Source organism: Penicillium subrubescens, assembly GCF_028828155.1.
Source record: "Penicillium subrubescens strain IBT 31985 chromosome Unknown utg000004l_segment0_segment0, whole genome shotgun sequence".
Lineage (NCBI taxonomy): Eukaryota > Fungi > Ascomycota > Eurotiomycetes > Eurotiales > Aspergillaceae > Penicillium > Penicillium subrubescens.
The window spans coordinates 1,398,299-1,423,232 of record NW_026643154.1 but is presented as its reverse complement, the minus strand read 5'-3'; the positions used below and the strand labels follow the sequence as shown (position 1 = coordinate 1,423,232).

The following is a 24,934-nucleotide window of genomic DNA, read 5'->3' as shown; positions in this document are numbered from 1 at the left end:
GGTGCAGGCGATGCGCCTACATCGGCTCAGAAGGATCGTCGGTGGATTGCTGAGCGGAGTGCAGCGTCCACGTCCCAGAGGCGGAAGCCAGGGGCTCGACCGAGCATCCTGAGGTTGGATAGTAGCACTGGTGATGGGGTTAGCTTCATGTATCTCCAGACGGCTAATAGGATGATAACAGTTATGCTTACAGTCGAAGAAGCATTCGACGTTCAGGGTATACCTATACGTCGACAGCCCCAAATCCTGCGACCCGCTCACGTCACTGTTGGAAATCTCGCCGGGGGAGACATACAACTGCGATGCGCAGTAGTCTGAACCGCTGTCCGGGGAAAAGCCATACAAAACTCCAACAGTCGCAGCTGGGACTTCCAACCACATCGACGAGCCCTCCATTACAAACCCTCGATACTCCAGATACCCCTGGACATCGTTGCAATCGAACCAATCCCCATCTAAGTCCAAGAGGCGCAGGCGCTCCTCCTCACTCAGAGACCTGATCCTCTCGCCCTGCTGATCACCAATATCCGGCTCCAAGTCACCACTCCAATCCTCGTCCCAGTCGGAGATCCCGCCCCGCCGCAGAATCCGTGCCAACCGCCGCAGGATCTTCCCCGGCCGTCGAGCGTGCACCGGGTACACGGGTTCTCCGTCTTCATTAGCGCGCGGATAATGGGTGCCTGCGCCACCGAGCGTATAGAAAGGTACTTTTGTTATTTCCAGCGGTCCACCGATCTCAGATTGCAGCACGCGCCGGGAACTGCGTCGTACTCCGGGCATATCTTGGATGCAGGGGAACAGTCCGAAGACACGACTCATGAGCGGGGGCTCCGAGTTTGGATCTGACAGCCATCGGTATGTATGCTCTAAACAGAACCGCTGCAGGCGTCTGGATAGACAAGATTCTTGGTAGCTGTAGGTGTAGATGGTCGTGGATGGGAAGAGGCGGTTAAGCAATGGCGATGGAGATCGTGGATGCGGGTAAATGGACTGTTTCCTCTGGGATTGGCCATGATTGAAAGCCAATGACTTTCGATCATCATTGTTGATGTTTCTCCGACCATGCGAAACTTCGTACCCAAAGATATCACGCAGTGACTCTGCACTCTGCCCCACTGGATCGCCAACATCCTCTGGCAGCTCTCGAGCCTTGCTAATCTCCGCTAGCACCAATTGCCGAGCACGGGAGAGGTCACTAGATCCAGTGAGACGGGTGAATACTTCCGGGTCGTCAGCCGTTAGAAGATCTGACACATTCTGGAGGGTCTGTTCGAGTTGGTCCACGCGGGTCTTGAGAGTTTGAATGGTCGCCTCCTTCTTCTGGCGGTATGTGCGCTGAGCACGCCTGATTTGCAAGCGGCGTTCCTAGAGTGGGATGTCAGCAAGATATTCAGCTTCGCGCTCGACGTCCATGCTCATCCCCCATTCCGATACCCCTCCCTCGGAACCATGGTGAAGGGTGATTACACATACTTCGATTGCAGCGGCATCTTTTGCAGTCTCAAGTCTTGGTCGGCCTCTTTTTCGTGCTGGTCGATCGAGCGGGTCTTCGATGCCTGGGGCTGCTAATAATTCGGTCGTCTTCGGGTCATTGTGGATTGGTCGTGGTTCGCGCGGGCGCGGACGCGGACGCGGACGCAGGTGCGGACCTGACTTGCTTGGAGCGTCGATCAGACCCCCCGACAGGGCCGACACAGATGGATTGGAGGTGCTCGTATATTCTGCGGGGTGGGATTGGGACTGGACGTGGGCCTGGAGCTCGTCGCGGCCAAGCTCGAGGTAGGATCGGGCGGACAAAGTGTCCGAGAGCGGGAGGTCGGAATGTGAATGGCCGGGACCAGGCATCACTCTGGTTGAGACGCGGATTTTGATGCTGTTTACAAAATAATTTGAGATGATTGAGTGATAGACAAGAATGTAGAATGTGAGATTGATTGATTTGAAGGTGTACTCTTGAACGTTCGGAGATCACGAGGATCAGTAATCAGATAATCTCGGCCTCGGCAGTGGCCAAGTGTACATATTCGTATATGTACTTTTTGTTAGTTCTGTTCTGCTTATGCTTACCCCATTCTCCAACCCTTGTAACCATCAAGGGTCAGGCTGCACAGTCTTGACTCGGCGCAGTCTAGCTCCAACCGTCACCAAGCTTAAATCTTCTGATCTGGTTTGTCGTCTATTGTGCCGAAAATCCGAGACTCCCTCCTGCAAGGTGACGACAGAACGGAGTATACGACTTGCTTGTGACTAGTATGATGTCCGTGTTGTACATATTCCGTCGGGGGCATAATCTCCGATCTCCATGGGACTATGAGTTCGGGCTGTAACCTTGGAGATATTTAGTAACTCGGACTTGGAATTTGCTTTGTTCTTGAAGTTGTGAACCGTAGTGGTGGGTCGTAATGGAGCTTGACTAGATCCTTCCCGTGCGCACTAGCGGAGACAGAGGATGCAGCTGGATGGTCTCACCGATCGGACACGACCGAACAAGTTAGTTCCAGAAGCAATGAAACGCCTCTATGGACTCCATCAAAGTGTGGATGTATCAAAGCAACAAAGACCCACGGAGACATTGCCTGCACCGAGCAAAACCGGCGGCCGATCAGATCGGAGGAAAGATCCCAATCCCGCACTTCAAGTCCGCTTCTGACTTCTCTGAGTTGCTCATTGGCCATGTGCCTCATGGGATCATCCAGGCTCGGACTCGCCTTTCCCATTCTCCCCTTCTTGCACGGTCCACCTCCTAAACCTGGTAGCCTGAGCCTCTGTGGGAAGCCTTCCTGCAACCGAGGCCCAGCAGCAGTGCCCCGATCCTAAATGCAACTGGCCACCATTTCTCGTATATAATTACGCTCGTCCGCCCTCTCTGTTCACACCATGAGCTACCCTCGCCCCTTGACTCCCGCCGCTCCGCGACCATGAACTATACCTTCGTCCTGGGCTTTGCGGCCGCGGCCGCGGTCCTCCAGATCATTCGCATGGTGCTAGCTTCATGGCAGCACTCGCGCAAGGCTCGCGAGCTGGGCTGTGGCAGTCTGCCTTTGTTCCCCTGCAAGGACCCCATCGGCATCGATACCTTGAAGCAGTCGCTGGCCGCCGACAAGGCGAAGCTCTTGCCGGAGCTGTCGTCGAGTCGTGTCGGGATCGTGAGTGAACAGGAGGGCCGCTACGTCACTACCTATGTGTTACGCAACCTTGGTCGCAACCTGGTGTTTACCATTGATCCTAAAAACATCCAGGCCGTTCTGGCCACCCAATTCAAGGACTTTGAGCTGGGCGAGGTGCGCCGTCATAGTATGCACCCGTTGCTCGGCACTGGAATTGTAAGTCACATGGAAATTTCATCTTGTTTATTTTTTCCCCCTCTACCATGCGCCGATCAGCGGATCTATTTTCTAACGCCCGAATCTCTTAGTTCACCGCCGATGGAGAGGAATGGTCCCGATCCCGTGGATTGCTGCGCCCACAATTCACTCGCGAGCAAATCAGTCAGCTCGAATTGGAGGAACAACATGTGCAGAAAGCAATGCAGGCCCTGCCCGTTGCTACTAATGGCTGGACCGCGGCGACCGATCTTCAGACCATTTTCTTCCGTTTGACTATCGACTCCGCCACCGAGTTCTTATTCGGTGAAAGTGTAGAGAGCCAATTGGGTGCAATTAAAGGCCTGCAGCGACCCGAGGACTCGTTTGCCTACTTCTTCGACAAGTCGCAGTGGGTCTGTGCCCAGCGCAGCCGCTTCGAGAAACTCGCCTTCGTCGTGAACAACAAGGAAACCCGGTACTCGGATAAACAGGTGCACGACTTTGTGGACCGGGTTGTAAGCAATGCCCTAAGGGCCGTGGAAAGCGGCAAGCCCCCCGTCGACGAGGAAAAGTCCCAGCACTATGTCTTCCTCGATGCCCTGGTCTCCGTCACCCGCGACCCCATCGAGCTGCGCTCACAGCTCCTAAATATCCTCCTCGCCGGTCGTGACACTACCGCCTCCCTCCTTAGCTGGACCGTTATGATGCTCGCACGCCACCCGGAGACCTTTAAGAAGCTGCGCGAGACTGTCATCGAGAACTTTGGTACCTACTCCAACCCGCGAAACATCACTTTCGCCACCCTCAAGTCCTGCCAGTACCTGCAGTACTGCATGAACGAGTCCCTCCGCCTCTTCCCTGTCGTCCCCTTCAACCGCCGCGCCGCCACCCGCGACACGACTCTCCCACGCGGCGGTGGCCCGGACGGCCAGTCCCCCGTTTACATTAAGAAGGGCCAGGCCGTCGTGTACAGCACGCACGTCATGCACCGCCGCAAGGATCTTTGGGGTCCCGATGCGGATGAGTTCAAGCCCGACCGCTGGTTGAACCGCAAGGTCGGTTGGGAGTATATTCCGTTCAATGGTGGCCCACGTATCTGTATTGGACAGCAGTTTGCCCTCACGGAGGCTGGATACGTGCTTGTTCGTCTGTTGCAGCGCTTCGATCGTATCGAGGATGTTAATGCTGACCAGAAGATTCGCTGGGGTATTACTTTGACTAGCTGCCCGGCAGATCTATTGACTGTCCGCATGCACCAGGCGGATGATGCTTGAAGATCTTGATATTGATATATTGAGTGTGGAAAAGGTGGTGATCTTGGACATTTAGGTGGCTTTTTGATTGCCCCTCTCATTTTCAGTCCCATTTTTGGTTTGGGGCTTTACACTGTGGTTCCATTTGCATTGGCCTTGTGTTGACATCTCTGTAACGGATTTCTCGCTGTGTATGAGAGATTTGGCCCGTGATACGACGTTTACGACTTAATATATGCATTTACAGATGTAATTTACTGTTCTAGATATTACTTTTGGTGCTGAGCGAGGGTGGTCATAGGGTGCATGTAGAAAGATGTTCTCGTACTCGTTTCCATCTTTGATCCATACCGCGATGTGGACGAGAAGAATCCATTTGAATCTCGATAGGGGAATTGCCTTCTTCAGAATCATGATGTCAAATATTTTGCGGCATTTCCATGGAATAGGTTTTGTAGTGTAATGGTTATCACGAAGGATTCTGATTCCTTAGACCCCGGTTCGATTCCGGGCAAGACCTCGCACATGCTTGCTTTTTTTTCTCAGTATAATACTGTAGAACAATTCACTGGATCGTTCATTCCTTTACTATCAGAAAGCTCCTTTTTTCTCCTTCTGAAAAATTACTCCCAAACAACCTATTAATGGATGCGGAAGGATGGTTGGAAGAATCGTATCAGATACTAGTGCCTGATATGTGAGGCATCCATCAATATCCTTGTTTCTCAATCAGTTAGGTACTTTGTCTTTTCTCTATTCGTTTCCATTCATGCCTGACTGATTATCTCTCTGCGAGTTGGTGGTAGGTTTAATCCTTCTGCTCCCTCGTTTAATGGTCGTAATCATGCTTTCAAATGTCAATTCGCGAGCAACTTGGATGCAGTGACCTCTAGCGATATACATATATGCAAACCTATCGCTCCACAGATCGATACCTATAAGAATGACATTCTATTTGACAAGCCCAACAAAAGACATTGCATATCGTTGCATCAGAAACGGAGTAGGTCTCTTCTAGGAATGGATGAATACTGTACTGGCCTTGAGTCCTCGCCATCCATAGGTAATGAACGAAATGCGGGGAACCCTCCGGTCGAAGATAAGAGAGCGAATGTGTTGTAGCCAATCATAGCATAAATATGCAGCCACTATTGGCTGTTCCTAGGTGGTTTGTCCCTGGAAGGGAGGGGTCCAACGTCAGACACCAGGACCTATCCACCTCAACCTAGAGTAGAGAGCAATCACCAACCTCAGCTGTTACCACTTAGCTTTATCACAGGAGCAAAAAAGCAAGATGGGTGAAAAAGAAACAGGGGAAAATGCCCAGAAGAATAGAAACAAGAAGTGGAAGATGGCATATAAGGCTCGGATGAGGCAGATTGTCCCTGGCCTCTTCCTAGGAAATGTCGAGGCATCATACAAACGGGAAATGCTTCAAGAGAACCGCATCAATGCAATTGTCTCTCTTACTGACGCTCAATGGGTATGATAGAGTACTATTACAAGAGAGGCAGGCGTTCCAGAGCATCGTCATAAAAGGGTTCATTGTGTGGATTCATCGACACAGGACCTCCTCGTCCACATGAGTGATACTTGCGACTTCATCGACCAGATGGCATCCCCGGTGCTTTCTTCATTACCCGCCCTACCCATCGAGTGCAAACATGAATTAAATGACGAGCAAAGCGGCGCTGATTCGGAGGCGATATCAATTCACTGCGATCTCGGAATATCACGCTCACCAACTATCATGATCGCCTATCTTATGCGCAAATTGAACATGCAGCAAGCAGATGTATTGAATTTTGTTCAAACAAAGCAGAAAGCCAAACCGAGCTCGAATCGTACTCGTCAACTTCAAGTTTGGGAGGACGTTGAATTCCATTTATGGGAGAACGAAGAGAGGACTATCCCGAAACCAGCATACAAGGCATTCATGGAACATGTGGCTGCTCTTCTTCGGCAAAAAGGGCTCACGGGAAATGAGTCTCTTGCACCCCAAAGCCTTTGATAGCTGCACCTGAACAAGAGTCCCTAATTTTCTACGCGTCGTGCCAAGAGCGAATCGACGGTCATCAATGTCGGTGTGCTAGCCACCGGATTCATCATTGTATACGTTAATCCTTTCCGAGGGTTCTTCTTACTCAGCAAAGGTTTACTGACACGAATCATACAGCGTGGACTGGAATTATGCATCCCTGGAAGACTATCAGCGAACGCACCGCGAATTAGTTGGTCTTGTGCCGGCAAGATCAAATCATAGCCAGCATAGCATGCCTTATTATGAAAAAGTCTGAGAGATATCGGCACACTCGCATGACCAGCTGCATATAATTCATTTCCCTTAGATTAATTAGGCCCTTAAATATCGACAAAATCGTGCAGCTAGGAGTGCTTTCATAGTAGGTGACTACATGCGAGTTTCTGCAATATAGGTTGCTTCAAACAAATCTCACCACATACGACCACAGGGTGTGGAGAACAGGGCTTCCCGTCCGCTCAGCCGTACTTAAGCCACACTTATCTGCTTTATCATTTCTTAAAACGCCCTTTTGACTAAAACAGCGGCTAAAGTTTATTATTTAGGGTGCGAATGAAATAGGTTAAGTGTTCGTTCTAGGTGAGCGTCCGGGTCACCCTAGGTGTGTATGCTGCTCACCTAGCATACACAGGCCCCCGGCCCCTAAATCCTCGCAGGCTTTCGCTGTATATCCTCACCCTCCATTTGGGTGCCGCTGTTGGCACCACCCGAAAACGCTGGCGACACCGGGGGCCAAATTAATGCCAAGCCTTTCAGCCCCGTTTATTACCAATTTAACCACCCCTTTCCTTCTTACATATACACATCCTTTCCAGCTTATCTTCTGTCTTCCACTGATTCAGTTCAACCAGGCCTATCACATAACCTCTTGCCTACCAATATGCTGACTAAGCATAGATACATGACCCAGTACGGACTAGTGCTCCAACAATCCACGATGATCACGTGACGGGAATTCGTCCCTGACCGCGTCGGCTCATCTGGTGGCTATATACAGATCTCCGTGCTTCTGCCCATCAAGGCCGTGCCTAGTAAATACAGTTTATCCTTAATACTGGCTCAGATCCTTCACTCCAGATACCTCCTCAAACAAATACAACTATATTTTGACCCATTCAAGGTACGATGATATAGACATATATTCTGGTTAGGCTAGTGGTTTATTACGCTAGGTCAGGAGCACACAATGGCCGAGGTACCTTGTGATTGGTCACAACCCCACCTCTCAGCCGCACTACTTCAAGTTATAAGAGAAGCCGGCCAAGGGAGAATAGGCTATTGCATTGCTGTTTCTGTGTTCCTTAATCAAGCCATACATATTACTTTATGCTAAGCCCAAGTATTTTGATTTTGACCTAGCAGACCATCGACCCTTACTATGGATAGACTCTCCGTTACAGCAAGCGTTACGGGTTTGCTCTCACTTAGCATCCAAGTAACTGAATCTCTTGTTGACTTCTACACTGCATACAAAGAACAAGACACCGTTGTAGCCAGAACGACAGAAAATCTTGAAAATCTTCTGGTTGTCTTCCGGTCTCTCGGTATCATATTACGGAATCGCCAATTTCGAAACAATGAACGGGAGTTAGTTCAGAAAATCAATAAGGCGATACAGAGATGTAATAGAATCATCGAAGAGCTTCAGTCTGAGTGTGATAGATTCCGCGATATCTCGGTTAGTGGTTTCAAGGGGCAAATCCGAACTGCGAAGTGTCGTGCAGCATATCCATTCCGAAAAGGCACCCTGCAAAACCTTAGGGAGGACATTCGCGAGATACGTGGAAACCTATCCATCGCGCTAAATTTACTAGAGCTCAACGATCACCGAACGACCCTAGACGAGATCTCAGAGCTGAAGTCGCTCCTTAAACAGATGAATGCGAGCCATATCTCCTCAACAATTCGTGGTTGGCTTATAGCCCCTGATGCAACCATCAATCATAACGCGGCATATACGAAGCGACATACAGGGACAGGGTTGTGGTTTATCAAAAGCGAACATTTTACAAATTGGTTGACACAACACAATTCCTTCCTCTGGATCAATAGTTTTGCGGGATGTGGCAAGTCAATCCTGTGCTCAACTGCAGTTCAATATACATTTCGCGAGAAACAGCATAAGCAAGGGGTAGGAATCGCTTTTTTCTACTTTACCTTTAATAACGAGTCTAAACAAGATACATCGGCTATACTACGGGCGTTATTGCTACAGTTATCAGGACAGTTCGGAGACGGCGACAGGGACCTTAAACAACTACACGACCTACACAAATCTGGAACTCCCTCAACACAAGCGCTAATAGCCTATCTTGAACGCATAGTCCGGAGATTCCACGATGTGTATATTCTACTAGACGCGTTGGATGAGAGTCCTCGAGGTTGTCGACGAGAGGGTGTATTAACCATCATAAACGAAATACGGAAATAGTGCTTCCCTTGCCTACACCTCCTAACTACCAGCCGTGATGAGCCCGATGTCCGGGAATCTCTGAATCTACGAGATGACCAAAGGATCATTATGAAGAACTCCGAAATTAACAGGGATATCACTAACTTTATCACATGTCAACTGAATGATGATTCGAGTCTTCGAAAGTGGGAAACATACCATAAACAGATCAGAAAAGCACTAGCAGAAAGCGCACAGGGGGTGTAAGTAGCGATTATATGAATAATCTTATAAGCTATGGTTTCAACATGCTAATAAAACATATATAGATTCCGTTACGTCGAGTATCAATTGAATGCTCTTAAACGATGCCGTCTTCGGACTAGGAAACACTTGAAAAAGTGTCTGTCTCTTCCACGGGATCTGGATAAGACGTACGAACGAATTCTATATGGTATTGATAAGAATTGCGTTGATGACGTACGGAGAATATTAACTATGCTTTGTTTTTCTGCCCGGCCACTAACTGTCGCTGAATTAATTCATAGCTACGCGGTTGACCTCGATGAGCCGCCCCATCTTGATCGTGACGATCGGCTACTAGTAGACATACATAGTCTTCGTGACATCTGCCTTGGGCTAATTAAAACCACTAAAGATGAAGATGATAAAGGGCAGGATATTCTGACTGTCCATCTTTCTCATTTCTCCGTGCAGGAATACCTTCAATCAGACCGCATCCAGCATCCAAAAACGGCAATTTTCGCCTTATCAAGCGGACCATCGCATGCAGAGATCGCACAGATCTGTCTAGTCTATCTCATGGAACCTATACTGTCTAGCACAGAATTAGATTACGCAAAGGTTTTAGAGTTTCCACTTGCTCCATTTACCGCTCAGCACTGGTATCACCATTACACGAATTATGAAAAAAGGGTATCGAAGGTCGAAAGTCTGTTGCAACGACTATTCCAGCATAACACAAATACCTTTGTGACTTGGATCAGGCTACATAACATAGACCGACCGTGGCACGGAATGCGGTATTATAAGGATCCTATTGACGATATTGGACCCCCTCTGTACTATGCAAGCCTGTTGGGTTTAGAGTCAGTCGTTGGAAGCATGATGGAAGAGGATGCTACAGATTCAGCTCTATTAGAAACAGTGAATGCCCAAGGCGGAACATGTAACAATGCCCTCCAAGCAGCATGTTTGAAGGGCCACGAAAGGGTAGTGCAGATGCTGCTAGATCGAGGTGCCAACGCCAATACCCAAGGTGGACGTTTCGGCAATACCCTCCAAGCCGCGTATTTGAACGGCAGCGAAATAGTAGTGGAGATGCTGCTAGATCGAGGTGCCGTCATCAACGCCCAAGGTGGGGAATATCCCAATGCCCTCCGTGCCGCATATTCGAAGGGCCACGAAAGGGTGGTGCAGATGCTGCTAGATCGAGGTGCCAACGTCAATACCCAAGGTGAACGTTTCGGTAATGCCCTCCAAGCCGCGTGTTTGAACAGCAGCGAAATAGTGGTGGAGATGCTGCTAGATCGAGGTGCCGTCATCAACGCCCAAGGTGGGGAATATCCCAATGCCCTCCGTGCCGCATATTCGAAGGGCCACGAAAGGGTGGTGCAGATGCTGCTAGATCGAGGTGCCAACGTCAATACCCAAGGTGAACGTTTCGGTAATGCCCTCCAAGCCGCGTGTTTGAACAGCAGCGAAATAGTGGTGGAGATACTGCTAGATCGAGGTGCCGACATCAACGCCCAAGACGGGGAATATAATGCCCTCCATGACGCATGTTTGAAGGGCCACGAAAGGGTGGTGCAGATGCTGCTAGATCGAGGTGCCAACGTCAATACCCAAGATGGACGTTTCGGCAATGCCCTCCAAGCCGCGTGTTCGAACGGCAGCGAAATAGTGGTGCAGATGCTGCTAGATCGAGGTGCCGACATTAACGCCCAAGATGGGGAATATACCAATGCCCTCCATAACACATAGCAGGACCGCTACAAAAAGGTGATACAGATACTGCTAGATAAAGATACCAACACCAATACCCAAGGTGAACGTTTCGGCAATGCCCTCCAAGCTGCATGTTCGATGGGCCACGAAAGGGTGGTGCAGATGCTGCTAGATCGAGGTGCCGACATCAACGCCCAAGACGGGGAATATAATGCCCTCCATGACGCATGTTTGAAGGGCCACGAAAGGGTGGTGCAGATGCTGCTAGATCGAGGTGCCAACGTCAATACCCAAGGTGGACGTTTCGGCAATGCCCTCCAAGCCGCGTGTTCGAACGGCCACGAAATGGTGGTGCAGATGCTACTAGAGCGAGGCGCTGATGTTACCACTCTACGTGAAGAACTCACGTCCCAGCAGTTTATATTGAACCGTTAGGGGCACCCTTATCTCAACGTGAGCAGCCAATGCCACTCACATTAAATACTCATTCATGGAATTCGTTGAGTTCTACAGTAATGGCCTCGGCTTTACCGTCCCCGGCCATCCAAGCTCCGGTCAGTTCCCATAGTTCGTGATTAAACGTTCTCGTAAGATCCGATAGTTCAACTATCGATTAATCTATCAGCACCGCTGTTGCTGCCAACATGAGGGGACAGGTGCGTGGCTACTGGAAAACTCAGTCTTCCCATCGTGGCACTCGGGGTCGCGTCGACATTTATGCCTGCACAGGCTCGCGGGATATGGAAAGACAGTTCTCAGTGCGACTGTGCTTGAACATCTTGCGAAGGGAAACGACGGTCTTATCCTCTGCTTCTTCTTTGACTTTAGCGACACCACAAAGCAGACGTTGGATAGCATGCTACGCTCGCTTGCTTTTCAACTTTACCAAGGCGGGGTTGGCTGTGCAAACCATCTTGATGCTTTATTTCAAGCACAGCAGAATGGCAGCGACCAGCCATATTCACATTTGGCACGTGACGAGCATCGGGCTACCCCCCGTTAAATAAAGGCCAGCTACTACACGTAAAATTTTCCAACGAAGGGTGGCGTGGACACCAATGCTGTCCATCCAGGGGCTGTGTGCGGACGCCAAGAGTCCGGTGTGGCAGGAAGGACCAGTCCTATCCAACGATGTTGAGTCGTAGCCCAGATGTACGTGCGTTGGATTGCGCAGCCCCGGCCTGTTCACACCGTCTATATCACACTCACCCTGGGTGAGCCGGGTGACGCGAATCAAAAGCGGCGTCACCCTCCTGCTCATCCGGGCGACACCCACCCGAGACTCGATTGAGCAGAAGCCACACGCCGGCCAGTTAGTAGTATGGTGGGTGACCACATGCGAATCCTAGCTGTTGTATGTCGGTGCTCAACCTTTTTTTGCCATTCGTTAGGACGAATGCTCTTGCCGCTTTACTCTTCAGCCCCTTCAGACCCTGAAGCGCTGGCGTGGCCCCCCGCTAAACTTACCTCCTCTCACACCCTCCTTCCCGCTCCCGTCTTGGCCCCTAATTTGCTTTTTCTTGGTGACTGAACTGATCCTGATGCGATGATCACGGAAAATAGATTCACTGTCACCGCTTACAACCGTCTGGTCTGGTCTAGGCTATCTTCTCTCCAAGGGTGCAGTGAAGATTCTGACCAGAGAAGAGGTGCAGAAGAGAGTAGCTCGCTCCGATACAAACAAACATAATTGAAGAGCGCTCCGGTGGCGGAACATATGAGGTATTTCGTTTTTTAAAATGTGAATTGAATTGGCTAGTATTTATTCTCCACGATGGACCACTACTGTAGAGGGTGTGACGGTTGGCGGAGGCATGACTGTTGACTTGGTGATATGGAGAGGGAGGATATTTGGTGAACAAAAAAACATGGCAATCATGGGGAAACATATCAACAGAAATCCCCCATGATTCAGATCCTTCTTTCCTTCTCTCGCTAGCTTTGATACTTTCGTTCTTGGTACCAAATTGATCCCCTTTCGATTGACCCGTTACAGAGGGCTTGCGGCATCATATTCATGGAAAGGATCCATGCCCACCGGCTCATTGGCCAGAAGTTGATCAATTTTCTTGTGGCATATGGTCCACTAGAAAGTGCTTGGTGAAAGAGGCGTGATCTGCTCTACAACGGAGAAAAGGTGATGGAACTCTTCGTGTGGCAGAAGATGATAGATATATAAGAAAGCGAATTAGAAGAGGAACCAAACGGCTAGTATCACAGGCTGCAGAGTCCTTAATGCGCTTGCCGCTCAGATATTCCCGCTGAGCTTCTACATCATCAGACTCTAGGCGAAGTTGTCGAATATGTTATCGATGCAAAGAGTGCTCCGATCCGATACGAATGAAAATTTAGATACTGCTTATCGACACCCAGGCTTGACTAACGCCGGTAACTGACTGGATCAGTCCAAAGATAATTATCAGAATGAGCACCAGGACAGCGACCCAGAACGTGTAACATTGAACCTTCTTTCTATTATACCACCACTGGGACAGTGTTGAAGGTTCTGTCTCCTCAAACCTCTTGGATAAGGAGAAGGCGCTCTCCACAGTGGTCATAATGAGACACATCTCTCGAGGCCAGCTCTAAGAGCTCTGTATCGGGATCTAGCCTGTGATTACGCTGCTGAACTTCTAGTTATCGGCGCGACTTTTGATCCGTACGACAAATGAGGCGGGAAATTGTGTCCAGCATTTCGTCGAATGAAGTTCAACGGCTTCTTTGGTGTCGAAATTCACCTGATCTTAATGCAATTAAGCCTAGCCGGCCTTGGCCAAAGCGTTATATAACCAAAGAAAAGGTGCACCAAAAAGCAGGGCTGATGCAATGAAATCTTGGGTAGAAGCATGGGATGAAATATCGCAGGATTCTATACAGAGATGGATTGAGCGTATCCCATATCATATACAGCAAATTATTGCACTAGAAGGTGGGTATGAGTACAAGGAGGGAAGGGATAAAACCCGATAAATACAGTGTTTATAACAGCTAGTTAGTATAGGGTTAGCCTGGAATTTAGAGTGCACGAGAACTTTTGATATGGACCTTCGTACGAATAGATCCCTATTCCGGGTATCCGCCTATCCTGCTGGGTGTCCCAACGAACCACGACCTATCACCGTTTGGAGCGCTTCTCCTCGAGACCGTCTCAATCACACCCTCACCGCACCGACCCTCTGCTGAATTCCTTATGATGCTAGCGTAGAATCATTGGGCAGGAATCTTCCGGCACCAGGGACGTATGACCTCAGATTTCGATTGGTCGCACCGGCGCGTTATCAAAACCAATCGTTCAAGTTTCATGTTATCACTCAACTAAGGCGCATCTGCAAATATCTTAATCCTAGTGTGATTTATGTTCATCTGTGTTCTTCCCTCGTGATGTCATAATGAATACTATTTCCACCTAGACGTATGCGCCTCCGTTCTTCTGTGAAAGCACCGTGCGGGATTATTCCACCGGCCAACTACCTGGCATGACTTCTGTCTCCTGCTCTAATAGATCCCAAAACTCGCCTGCATGAGAATCGGAAGATTCAGAAAACCAAATGTTCCAGTCAGAAGGGTTCGCGCCATAAACAATATTGATCAGCCGTTTCCAGCGCACCCCTTTTTCACTGACAGAGAACACGTCTCTTCGAATATTTTCGCTCTTCCAAATTTTTACCTCTTTCTGCCCATATCCATCTAAATCAATACCAGCAGCTTGCAATTCCGTCAACCAGGACCTCAACGCTGTCACACAAGCTGATCCTTCTTTTTTGGTTCTGCCCCACTCATGATAGAAATATCCTTGAAGGAATGCGATCAATGGCGTCTTCCCATCGACGATTTGGTGTACATCAATTTTAGCAAGCAAGAACTCGCGAAACAAACAATTCCACGAATTATAGAGTTCTCCCTGTTTATTGAATTCATCACGCTCTATCCATAAAGCTTCGAATCGTTTTCCCCCGTGAAATGGCTTTCGCACAGGATTGTGGCAGCGTTGCATTCCAGCCTGACTTCCGCCAATTTTCTGTGCCACACAATGCACCAATGTTGTTCTCGTTACTTTTCGTGCATAATTTTCCGAAGGCCACTCTTGTTGAAGCATTTCTGCTCCCAAAGCGCCCTCTCCTAGGACTGTCCGAATCATTTCGGGCATATGGTAGGCGTCCCAGACACCGGACGCTGCGCGAGCAGCCACTGCGACTCGTGTCCATTGTGGCATTTGGTAAAAATCCGGACAGTATCTCTGCTGACAAAAAAGAAACTCTTCAGCTGTTCCATGAAAGCCTGCCATAAACCCATTGATCGTTTCTTCTGGTGTTTCATACAGCGTCTCCCCTAAACGATGGAAAAGTATTCGAAGAGAAGGGAGCAGAGGATGCCCTTTCTTTCCCCCAAGACTCCCCGACCACACCAAGTGGAGAAGGGGCGTGTTAGGCTGGCTGAAGTTGCCCCCAATAGACATGTCCGCTCCCTCGTTCAGGAGGAACTCGAGAACGGCATGCCTGTTTGGTCCACCCGCATACTTGAAACTAGTGAGTATCCTGGTTTGTTTTATTTATCGAGTTATTTATGAGCTTACATGAAGTAACGTATACCCATTTATGTCAATTCGATCGAAAGGCGAAGCCCTCTTAGAGGCAAAAAGACTCTGCAGACCTTGAATATCGCCAGAGCTAGCGAAAGCGACCGCACTTGATTCGAGTGGAATTGTGTTGTACGTCCGAAAGATCCACTTCCAGCCGTCAGGGAATCTCAGACCACTTAGTTCCAAAACTTTAGTAGTTATCCAAGGCGGCAGAGAAGCACGCCACACAAAAGCTTTGTTCCGAAAACTGTTGGAATTCTCATTAGCGGCTTTTTTAGCCGCGGAACAGTGTCTTTCCGTATGATATAACGTAGCGTGCATTCTATTGTCGCCCGGCTCTGGCATAATTGAAGACTTTTTCAGCTGGCGTACTATCTCTTGGGCTATCAATTCAGGCCTGGTCTGCAAAAGAGCTCTAAATGAAGTTGTCACTTTTTTGACATCAAATAGGTCAAGGAATATTACAGACCTTGTGTAGAATTGCTGGGACAATAAAAGTAAACGAATCACATCCTGTAGTCGTGATTTGTACTTCTCTATCTTGCTCCTCCGCATCACTAGCTTCATGATGGCATAAGACTGAGGTATTCGAGAGCCGGATTGAAGATCTGAGACTAAATCCTTGTACGTTATTTCCAGACTAATAGCAGCTTCTCTGCAAAACTCCACACTTTGCCGAACGTGCTTGCTATCGTTTAGGCCCGGTGTAATCGACTTTTGCACAAACTCGGCCTCAATGTCACTTAAGATAAGACCAAGTATCTCGATATCTCGCACAAGCCAATTAATGTCACTAGGTAAATTGTGAATTTGCTCACAGAAACCCTTTAGACAAGTGATAGAGGTTGTGAGCTGTGCCATAACAGTTCCGAGGGTGACAGCGCTTGCAATCACTCCAACAAGCTCAGCCATCGCTATGGTAGAGCGGTAATGGATGTAAGTGTGGTCAAGACAAAAGGAATGTGCAGCTTGAAGATGAAGTACAAAAGGTTTCTTTGCGTAGCTCACGGAGGGCGAGTACTGCCTATAAATTCAGCATTACTCGGCTGAACTGATTCTCACTCCGCACGGGCCTTTTTGTCGGCGGCAAAACTGTTTCAGCCACATTGGAGCACCATTTACGGGCCCAGAAACTGCCAGCTCCACCGTACTTGAGGTCACAGCGTACATATAGGAGCGAATCGAACATTTACGAGAACAATGCTAAATCAAGCGAGTGCAGAACCCATTTTCAAGGTATCACTCAAAGCAGCAAAGAATAATCTATTTTACGCTGATCTGAATATTCGGGAGACCCATAGTGATACTGCACGGATCTAAAATGGTTGACAATTCATGTATATTCGCTTGGCGGGCTCAACTGAGAGATGGAGAAGAGAACTTGCCCGATTGCTAATGACTAGTTCACTCATTTTGCACGGAATCTTCAAGACTAGACCCTTATGCGAGTGATGTTTCATAAGGTTGAAATGCTGTAGTAATGACATAGTATTCTGCCGACCACCCAGTTTTTGGGATTTAACCTACGGCTAGATTTAACGAAAAAAAGATTATCACATATTTGTTGGTATCACCAGCTAGGTACCGTGCACACAGTGAAGTGAACAGTGTTTATGCTTCCAAAGCAAAAGTCAATGATTCATGTAGATCGATGCTTTCTCAGTCTAGTTTGAGAACATCCCTTGATCCCACACGCCGATACTCGGCGGTCACATCATTGGAGCCGCAGCCCGGCGCAAGAATGTTTACACTAAGCAAGGGATGTTATCCATCAGTCGCTAGCAGTAAGTCACTGCTAGTTTACCCTGACAGGAGGATATTTCCCGACACATAAATTATATCCTATTTCAATTAGTAAGGATTTTTGACGATACGTTGCTTTGCTTATATCGAGATTTCTTGCAAATCGGGGTAAACTTATGGGTGGAGAACTAGGCAGTAAGGATCCGAGGATTTCAAACTTCCATTGTATCTTGCATAAAGCCGTGTATAAGAGTGGCGATTACTGCGTACATACAAAACCTGTAATTTTCTCGCAAATCTTCCTGAGTTAGGCTCGTCATGTGGCTAGGGTTTGAAATGCCATCTATATATTGCCGGCATAGAAGTCGATTGCGGTCACCACTATATCTGGAGGAAAAATTGTAGCTTAGTCCGGGGCACCAGGATCCCCAAGGGACGCATTATCAGAATCGAGGCGATTGTCGTTTATCGCGATATAAAACTGCTGGGTACCGAGCGGGAGCTAACCCCGGACCGATGGCGGACCCACCCGCGAGGCCGCCCGAGACCTCACCCATGAACACTCAGGGGACTACTGTTTTCTCAGTCCAGGATTTCCAGCTTAGGGTGAACAACATCCCAACGCGAGTCACAAGAAAGAGAGGACAGCATAATGGGAGTTATATACCTAGGGAGAACTCTAGCCGGGTCACCACCCGGGAAGGGTAGAAGCTCATCGACGAGCTGAAGGACATCATCCACCACTAAACCGTATTCAAAGAATCCACCGAAGCTAAGCTGCAGGATGTCAAGCACGACCAGAATGTCCTTCATGAACAGAATCAGAAGCTTCACGAGGATGTCAAAGCCCTACGAGCATAACTCGCAATCCCGCCGCCAACGCCGCCAACGTAAACCTATAGCCCAGCTATAATGATTTCTATCTTCATTCCTTCCTCTCTGATCTAATCTCACTGTACTTTTAATAGGCATTAGCTTGTTATACAAATCGCAATAGAGTTTACTTAGCAGCTAACTAATCATCGAAAGGAAAGATCGAATAAATAATGCGAGTCTCCCAACCAGGGAACGTCGTCGGGGTAAGGAAGGTCAACGCTTAAATCCTCCTTTGCGCTTTGCGTTAGAGAAGTGTGCTTTTCCGTTTATGCGCTAGCGAACGCCCATACTGGCTGTCACATCTGGTCTTGGTACTTACTACCAATCATTTTTCTGGCTCACCTTATCTCCGTTAAAACCGAGAAGCTAGAATTTTCCCCGACAGATAAAATTATGAGAAGAATATTAACTACTTTTAATCTAAGCCAAACTGAAAATTATCATAGTTCTAAAATTCACACTACTTAAATTTTCCCCTAATTGAATATTCCCTCGTAGATAATTTCTCCTCTGTTCTAATTTTCCCTTGCTCTAATTTCCGTCACTTCTAATTTTTCTCCCGTCCTAACTCTCTCTCTTATCCCTAATTTCTCCGTAGGGATAGACGAGCGCCTTTCCTCGGAAAGAAAACGCTTCTGCATAGGAAGCTAAGGTCAACTTGAGGGATTTCGACTTAAGTGGCTCTAGGCCCCGAATTATTAGGGAGAAGCATATTGCCTCCCTAGTCGAAACGTTTAAAGCCGAATACTGTATTCGCCTTAATACTGATAATTTTCTCAACACTTTAGTCAGCAATACCGTACTTTAATAGACCTTTGAGTGAATAAGGTCTTAACCTAACCGACCTACATAATCAGTTCCGATTCCATTTTCTTTAATTTTCTAGAGAACTTTAAGCTAAATTTGCTTCATAACAAGCACTGCCTTCTTACTACAGGCCGATTTCTTTATAATAAATAGTGGGTGGTTGTAAGGATATGCTCTACAAGTCAGGATAGAGGCCTGTCAATCAGGTAGGAGAAATGGAGCCAAGTCAATAGTGTAGAAAGGTCAAGACTGTTTCTTGAGGATTGTAAAACCTCTTCAACATGGGTCAATTTATATACAGTCTCATCGCTCAAACAGGAAGGAGATGTATCCTTGGTAGGGAAATGGGAGCGGGGTGAAACACGAGGCTTATGTAACCTCTGTTAAGGGTGTTCCCTGCAGGAGTTCGTACACGTACTGATACCGAAGCCCCAGCGAGCCTCCACAGAAAGCCTGCCGGCTTATCAGGTCCGGGAAGCCTGAGGCACCAACACTTGGGAATAACCTCATGCCAGGATATATCATAACAGTGGTCGAACTTTACTATAAGGGTAAGGCTCAAAGAAGGCGCTAGACGTCTTAATACTTACATTATTATAGGACTCTTTGGTGAAGCACCGGAGATCATTCAAGAGGAGTATCTAAATGCTCGGCCGTACCGCGATATCGACATTTATCGGTGTATTCGAATAAACTAGAGGCCTGGGGAGGGGGGGTTACGCGTAAGACAATTAAAGACGATAGGATTGGAAGGATGGTTGATGAGTTAGTCGGTTTAATAACAAGACTGGTATCGTGAGTAAACATCGCCGGATTAGGAGGTTTAGGTGTATTAACAACTTCCCTCACCAGATAGATTTTTCCTTCCTTCTTTCCCTAGTCTTGATACTTTCGTCTTTGTTACCGAATTAATTTCTTTTCGATTGACCTATAACAGGGGGTATAGAGTATAGATGCGGAACAGAAATAGAGAAGGAGATGGCGAAGATTCTGTAATAGTGCTTCTCCGTTTAGAGAAGGATTTTAGGCGGGTTCCAGGAGCCCTTAATAGACTATTACCATTCAAAGGGTTATAGGAACTACATAAGCCATTATATCTAGGGGAATAGATGTCAGTAAAGTGTCCAGAGGTATACCATCTCCTATCCGAAATGATCTAAATCGCTAATATAACACAGGAGATATACCGCTATCTTAACTTTATATATGAATATATGATAAGTGGATAGTAATTATGGATAACTAGCTACATAATTACCTAGACGCGTATACTATTAGTGCAATACATGACGATCGAGACGATGAGGGATGTGAAAGATCAGGTAACAACGCATGAAGGAAGGAGATTTCATTAGATGCATTGTTAAGGCGTTTAAGAGGAAAGAGCCAGTATGTATAAGATCCCTGCTTTCCTTCTTCTCCCTCTTTCCTTCTTCAGTCTTGATACTCTTGTTGAATGGTACAGCTTGATCCTGTCATAGTTAAGAGCAAGATCGGAATCAAACTGTACCATTCAACGAAGGTATCAAGACTGAGGAGAGAAAGAAGAAGAAAAGGAAAACCGATCAGCGAGAGAAGATTTAAATACACAGCATCCTCAAAGTAAGCGAGCAGACAACTGAGGTAGACACCCGTGAATGGCTACATCTGAGGTTATTACCATATCTTCCAAATTCCTTTATTCTCGCCAGAGCGTCACATTCGTCAAAGATCCACTATCTTTCTCTTAACCTTGAACACACTAGAGACTCTTATGCTAAAGATCTCTCTTCACTATAAGGCGATAATTCGAGATATAATACAGAGGGGGTAGATATTTCCTATTACTTCTTCTCCTAGTAACCGCAATCGGCTTTTGGAGCGGATCAATCGCACTAGCAGGAGAATTTATCCTTACGTACATTTTCGAAGGACTTCATGTATTTTGGGACTTATGCTAACACCTTCGAATAGTTAAATTAACTAGCTTCTAACGGAAATGTCTCTGGAGATATTCTAAAAGAGCTATGATTTTTCCGGTCTGTAGGCTAGGCTTCATCGTATTTAAGTCAGAGAGAACGCTTTCGAGGATCGACCCGGAGACACAAGTATTAATCTAAGACTTAGCTATCAGTAGGTTTTCCTCTCTATAATACACGACTTTTCCCACGCTCACTAAACTCTAGCTATTATCACTATCGAAAATATGTAACATGCCGTAGCTACGGATTTGCGCCGGAGAGACTATATAAGCTGGCTTGAATAGTACTAGAGTGTTACGGGTCAAGAGAAAGATCCCAGATCAAGCTGTATCATTCAACGAAGTATCGAGACTGAAGAAGAAGAAAAGAAGGAGACGAGGGAAAACAGGAATCGAAATACATGCTGGCTTTTTCTTCTGCAAATACCTCAATGATGCATCTAAAGATATCTCCTTCTTCCTTCATACATTGTCTCCTGATCTTTCACTTGATCTCATATCCCTCAACGTCTCAATCGTCACAGCCCACACAAGGAATACTTTGTAGGATTGAAGGTTAGGTAGGCTCTTGGCGTCAGGATAGAGGTTAATAAATCTAGAAGATAGTTAATCTTTGGAATTCTACTGAGAACTGGACATAAACTTGACGAAAACTTTTGGTGCGCTTATATTTCCCCTTTGTATGCAGCAGGACTACCCGTCTGATTTCGGATTTATCGACGTCAGTTAAATTCGCCATATTTTACTGGCGTAAGCCAGCATTAGGTCGTTTTTCGTTATGGTTGCGGTCGGATTGAAGCCAGAGAGACATGGCCGTGGGATAGGAGAGAAACAAAGGAGTAGAAAAGGATGATGGCAGCTAGCGGCAACTAAGGACATAGTTTCTGCTTCCGTATCGTGAAATTTTTCCCTCGATCAAAATGTAGAAGGGCACATTTTGAGACGGGCTTCACCCCGCTAGGTGAGGATATTCACGTGGGTGAACTGCCCCCTGAAGCCGCCCGAATCCGCCTAAAGTCCGAGAGCGTAAAGCAGCGAGCCGCCCACGAGCGAACGCTAGGCGCTAGGTGAGCATCGCCATAGTATGGCTGTTGTATGTTTTTGCTTTTACTTTTGTTTTTCTTCCTTTCATTGTGCTGATATCTTGCTTGATCGGGGATTGATATATCGATATCAGCTTGGTTCGGCAAAAGACCTAAGCGCCAAGCCAATTTTGCTAGCTACTATATATGCTCCAGAGAAATGGTTCAAGGACATTAGTGCTTTCATATCATTGATGAGCTGGACTGTAGTGGGATTTGATTGGCAAGAAATCAATTGAATAAAATATGAAAAGTAGAAGTAGTAGAAGTAGTAGAATCGAAGTATAAAAGTATACAGGTGAAGACCAAGCCTTCCCAGAAGAAGAAAATCACCAAACCAAATGCATCAAGATTTATGCCAATCCCCTTTTAATGAAAGCCTCGTTCTCATTGAGACGCTCTTTACAGGCACTGGGAGTAGTAAGGGTTCTGTACCTTGCAAGTGAAACCGCTCTCGCAGGCCGTGGCGCCGGTCCAGTTGAGACCACCGCACTGGTACCAGTGAGGAACGGTACCACCGGTGGAGGGTGCGGTAGTAGTGCTGCTGCAAGACTGGGCGGACGAGGTCTTGGTGACGAGGGTGGTTGTAGCGATGGCGGGCAGGGTGGTGGTTCGGCTAGCCGAGCTGGTGGTAGTGTGGGAGGCAGAGCTAGTAGTGGTGGTGTGGGAAGCAGAGCTAGTGCTGGCGCTGGTGTGAGTAGCAGAGCTGGAGACCTCAACCTGGCCGTTGGGAGTGGTGGTGACCTCGACGGCGGCGGTGGTAGAGGTAGTAGTCTGCTGAGCAGCGGTGGTGGTAGTAGCCTTAGCGGTAGTGGTGGCCTTGGCAGTTGTAGTAGTGGTGGACGAGGAGGAAGACGAAGAAGAAGATGAGGAAGAGCCGCTCACGAAGTACTTCTCAAGAATGGGCAGGTACGTCGAGTACGCGGGACCATCAGTAGGCTCCAGCGAGTACATGTAAGATCCCCACCAGGGGCCGGCCGCCCACCACTCGGCACCCATCCAGACGTCGGTGTTGTCGGACATATAAGAGAGCATGCCCTCAACAGCAGACTCACAGACAGAGTTGACGCCACCGGCGAACTCACCGATGAAGCCCTTCTTGCCGTTGTTCTTCAGCCAGGTTGTGGCGGACTCCAGGCGCTCTTGGCCGATGGTGCTGCTAACACAGGCTGCGGAGGTACCGGAGCTGTCGGAGTCGAGATACTGGTGCATCTCATAGACGATCTTGTCCTGGGGATCGGTCAGATCCTTCATGTTATCGTTGTTGTTGGTCCAGGACCAGGCGCCGGTCCAGGCGTTGCCCTCGACGAAGATGTACTGGGAGGTGGCGCCGGCGGCACGGATACCGTCGATGGCGGCCTGGTTCAGGTTGAGGACGAGGGTCTGATCCATGTCGTGGTACTCGTTGTCTAGTCGAAGTGTGTTAGTTTACCAATACGTTATTGAGATTTTGGGTAGGGGCTTACTGGTATCGAAGATGACCTTGTCGTTGGAAGCGAACTCGGTGGCGACGGTCTTCCACCAGGTCTTGAAGTTGTCGGTAGAGGTGATGACACTGCCAGAGCTGTTCAAGAGGTTAATATCAAGGCCCGAAGTGGACAAAGGAAAGGGTGGAATCTCGTACTATCGGCCATAGTTGTGAGGATCGAGGACAGCGTAGGCACCGCTCTCGGTGATGTAGTTGACGGTCTAGAGTGAACAAGAACACCTAGGTCAGTATATGTTTGAAGTTTTTCATAGCTCTTTACAATGGATCTGTCACGTACAGACTTGAGAGCGGCCAGGTAGGTCGAATCCAGAGAGCCGGTGATGCTACCAGGCACCAAACGCTCCATCAAGAAGGGAACACGGAAGATGTTCATGCCAGCAGTGCGCAGGACCTGGATCTTGGAGGTCACTGGCCAGGTATAGTCGGTTCCCAGGGTACCAGGGATAGCAGACCCGAACTCGGCACCAGACTCGCTGACACCGACCCCTAATTGCTATTAGTATTATGTACGTCTTCATAGCAATTGCTAATGACCAATTGCCAGTCCATTGAGGAGAAAACCCACAGGTGAAGCCAGTAGCACGCTTCTTTTCAACGCTGCGCTTGTTGGGAACAACGTCACGACCACTGGGGTAAGCAACGGCCATGCCAGCAGCGCTAGCAGCCAGAACAATGTTGGTGAACTTCATTTTGAAAGATGGTTGGTAAAGTTTCGAAGAGAGTGACTATCGAGCTGGTCGAATGAAAGAATGTGGTTGTAAAAAAGAAGGAAATGATCAAGAAACCAGTCTTGATGCTTAAAGGAAAGGAAGGTTAACAGAGTTAGAAAAACCCGAAGAAGACAGGAGACTTCAAGATCTCAGGCATTATATAGCTCGACATATTGGAAGAGGGGGTGGGCGTCAAACAAGGTCGACCATTGGGTTCGGTTAAGTCTAGTGAAGCATCTGATACACGGAGTGGGTTCGTCGTTCGAGGCCCCCTCTGCGAGAACAGAAATCACCGCCATTCGACCGGGCGTGGAATAAAGGCTGGTGGACGCTAACCCTGTAAGTAATTAAGAAACGGATAGTTCCTCGGACATCCGCCTCGATGGATCTACTGGGTAAATACAGGCGATGGCCTGGGGGCCATTGGATCCGGCATGAACGGGCTGGAACGGTCCTGATCTGGCCATAGGTTAATCTAAGTTTCATTACGTCGTTGCTGAATGAGGCTAGTGAATGAATAGTTTAGCCATAGAATATTAAGTTAGCACGGGGATCAGGACTGTCCCGGGCAAGCCGTTAGGCTGTGATGATGGAGGCATCTGGAAGTGTGGAGTCGACTTGGTTTGACGCAGGGCCCATGAGGGTTCAGAGTCATTTCGTGAAGCGCCGTATTGAACCAGCAGCTTGAAGTCATAAGTGGAAGAATATCAGGAAATTATTCCGGTCCAG

General features: G+C 48.0%; 8 protein-coding genes across 8 annotated transcripts; 5 read left to right on the top strand and 3 right to left on the bottom strand.

Annotated features, from left to right (window-relative positions):
• Positions 1-26: 26 nt before the first annotated feature.
• N7473_005610 (uncharacterized protein) lies at positions 27-1,845 on the bottom strand (the record flags this gene model as incomplete). Its single annotated transcript, XM_057151550.1, has 3 exons — positions 27-127; positions 192-1,365; positions 1,474-1,845. The coding sequence occupies 3 exons, from the start codon at positions 1,843-1,845 to the stop codon at positions 27-29; spliced, it is 1,647 nt and encodes a 548-aa protein (XP_057009355.1).
• A 953-nt stretch (positions 1,846-2,798) lies between these two features.
• On the top strand, positions 2,799-4,934 carry N7473_005609 (cytochrome P450; the record flags this gene model as incomplete). The annotated part of the gene is made up of 2 exons (XM_057151549.1): positions 2,799-3,323; positions 3,416-4,934. Coding segments are annotated over 2 exons (1,689 nt in total), but the record flags the coding sequence as incomplete, so codon positions are not given.
• A 918-nt stretch (positions 4,935-5,852) lies between these two features.
• On the top strand, positions 5,853-6,569 carry N7473_005608 (uncharacterized protein; the record flags this gene model as incomplete). The annotated part of the gene is made up of 2 exons (XM_057151548.1): positions 5,853-6,041; positions 6,126-6,569. 2 exons carry the CDS (start codon positions 5,853-5,855, stop codon positions 6,567-6,569), a joined length of 633 nt encoding a protein of 210 aa, XP_057009353.1.
• Positions 6,570-7,977: 1,408 nt separating this feature from the next.
• On the top strand, positions 7,978-10,995 carry N7473_005607 (ankyrin repeat domain-containing protein; the record flags this gene model as incomplete). The annotated part of the gene is made up of 3 exons (XM_057151547.1): positions 7,978-9,029; positions 9,063-9,254; positions 9,321-10,995. 3 exons carry the CDS (start codon positions 7,978-7,980, stop codon positions 10,993-10,995), a joined length of 2,919 nt encoding a protein of 972 aa, XP_057009352.1.
• A 102-nt stretch (positions 10,996-11,097) lies between these two features.
• N7473_005606 (ankyrin repeat domain-containing protein) lies at positions 11,098-11,394 on the top strand (the record flags this gene model as incomplete). The annotated part of the gene is made up of 1 exon (XM_057151546.1): positions 11,098-11,394. The coding sequence occupies one exon, from the start codon at positions 11,098-11,100 to the stop codon at positions 11,392-11,394; it is 297 nt and encodes a 98-aa protein (XP_057009351.1).
• An 80-nt stretch (positions 11,395-11,474) lies between these two features.
• On the top strand, positions 11,475-11,962 carry N7473_005605 (Pfs NACHT and Ankyrin domain protein; the record flags this gene model as incomplete). Its single annotated transcript, XM_057151545.1, has 2 exons — positions 11,475-11,513; positions 11,585-11,962. The coding sequence occupies 2 exons, from the start codon at positions 11,475-11,477 to the stop codon at positions 11,960-11,962; spliced, it is 417 nt and encodes a 138-aa protein (XP_057009350.1).
• A 2,448-nt stretch (positions 11,963-14,410) lies between these two features.
• On the bottom strand, positions 14,411-16,450 carry N7473_005604 (uncharacterized protein; the record flags this gene model as incomplete). The annotated part of the gene is made up of 2 exons (XM_057151544.1): positions 14,411-15,494; positions 15,549-16,450. The coding sequence occupies 2 exons, from the start codon at positions 16,448-16,450 to the stop codon at positions 14,411-14,413; spliced, it is 1,986 nt and encodes a 661-aa protein (XP_057009349.1).
• A 5,958-nt stretch (positions 16,451-22,408) lies between these two features.
• Positions 22,409-24,184, bottom strand: egl3 (putative extracellular endoglucanase/cellulase; the record flags this gene model as incomplete). Its single annotated transcript, XM_057151543.1, has 5 exons — positions 22,409-23,415; positions 23,473-23,570; positions 23,631-23,695; positions 23,773-23,981; positions 24,061-24,184. 5 exons carry the CDS (start codon positions 24,182-24,184, stop codon positions 22,409-22,411), a joined length of 1,503 nt encoding a protein of 500 aa, XP_057009348.1.
• Between the last annotated feature and the right edge of the window lie 750 nt (positions 24,185-24,934).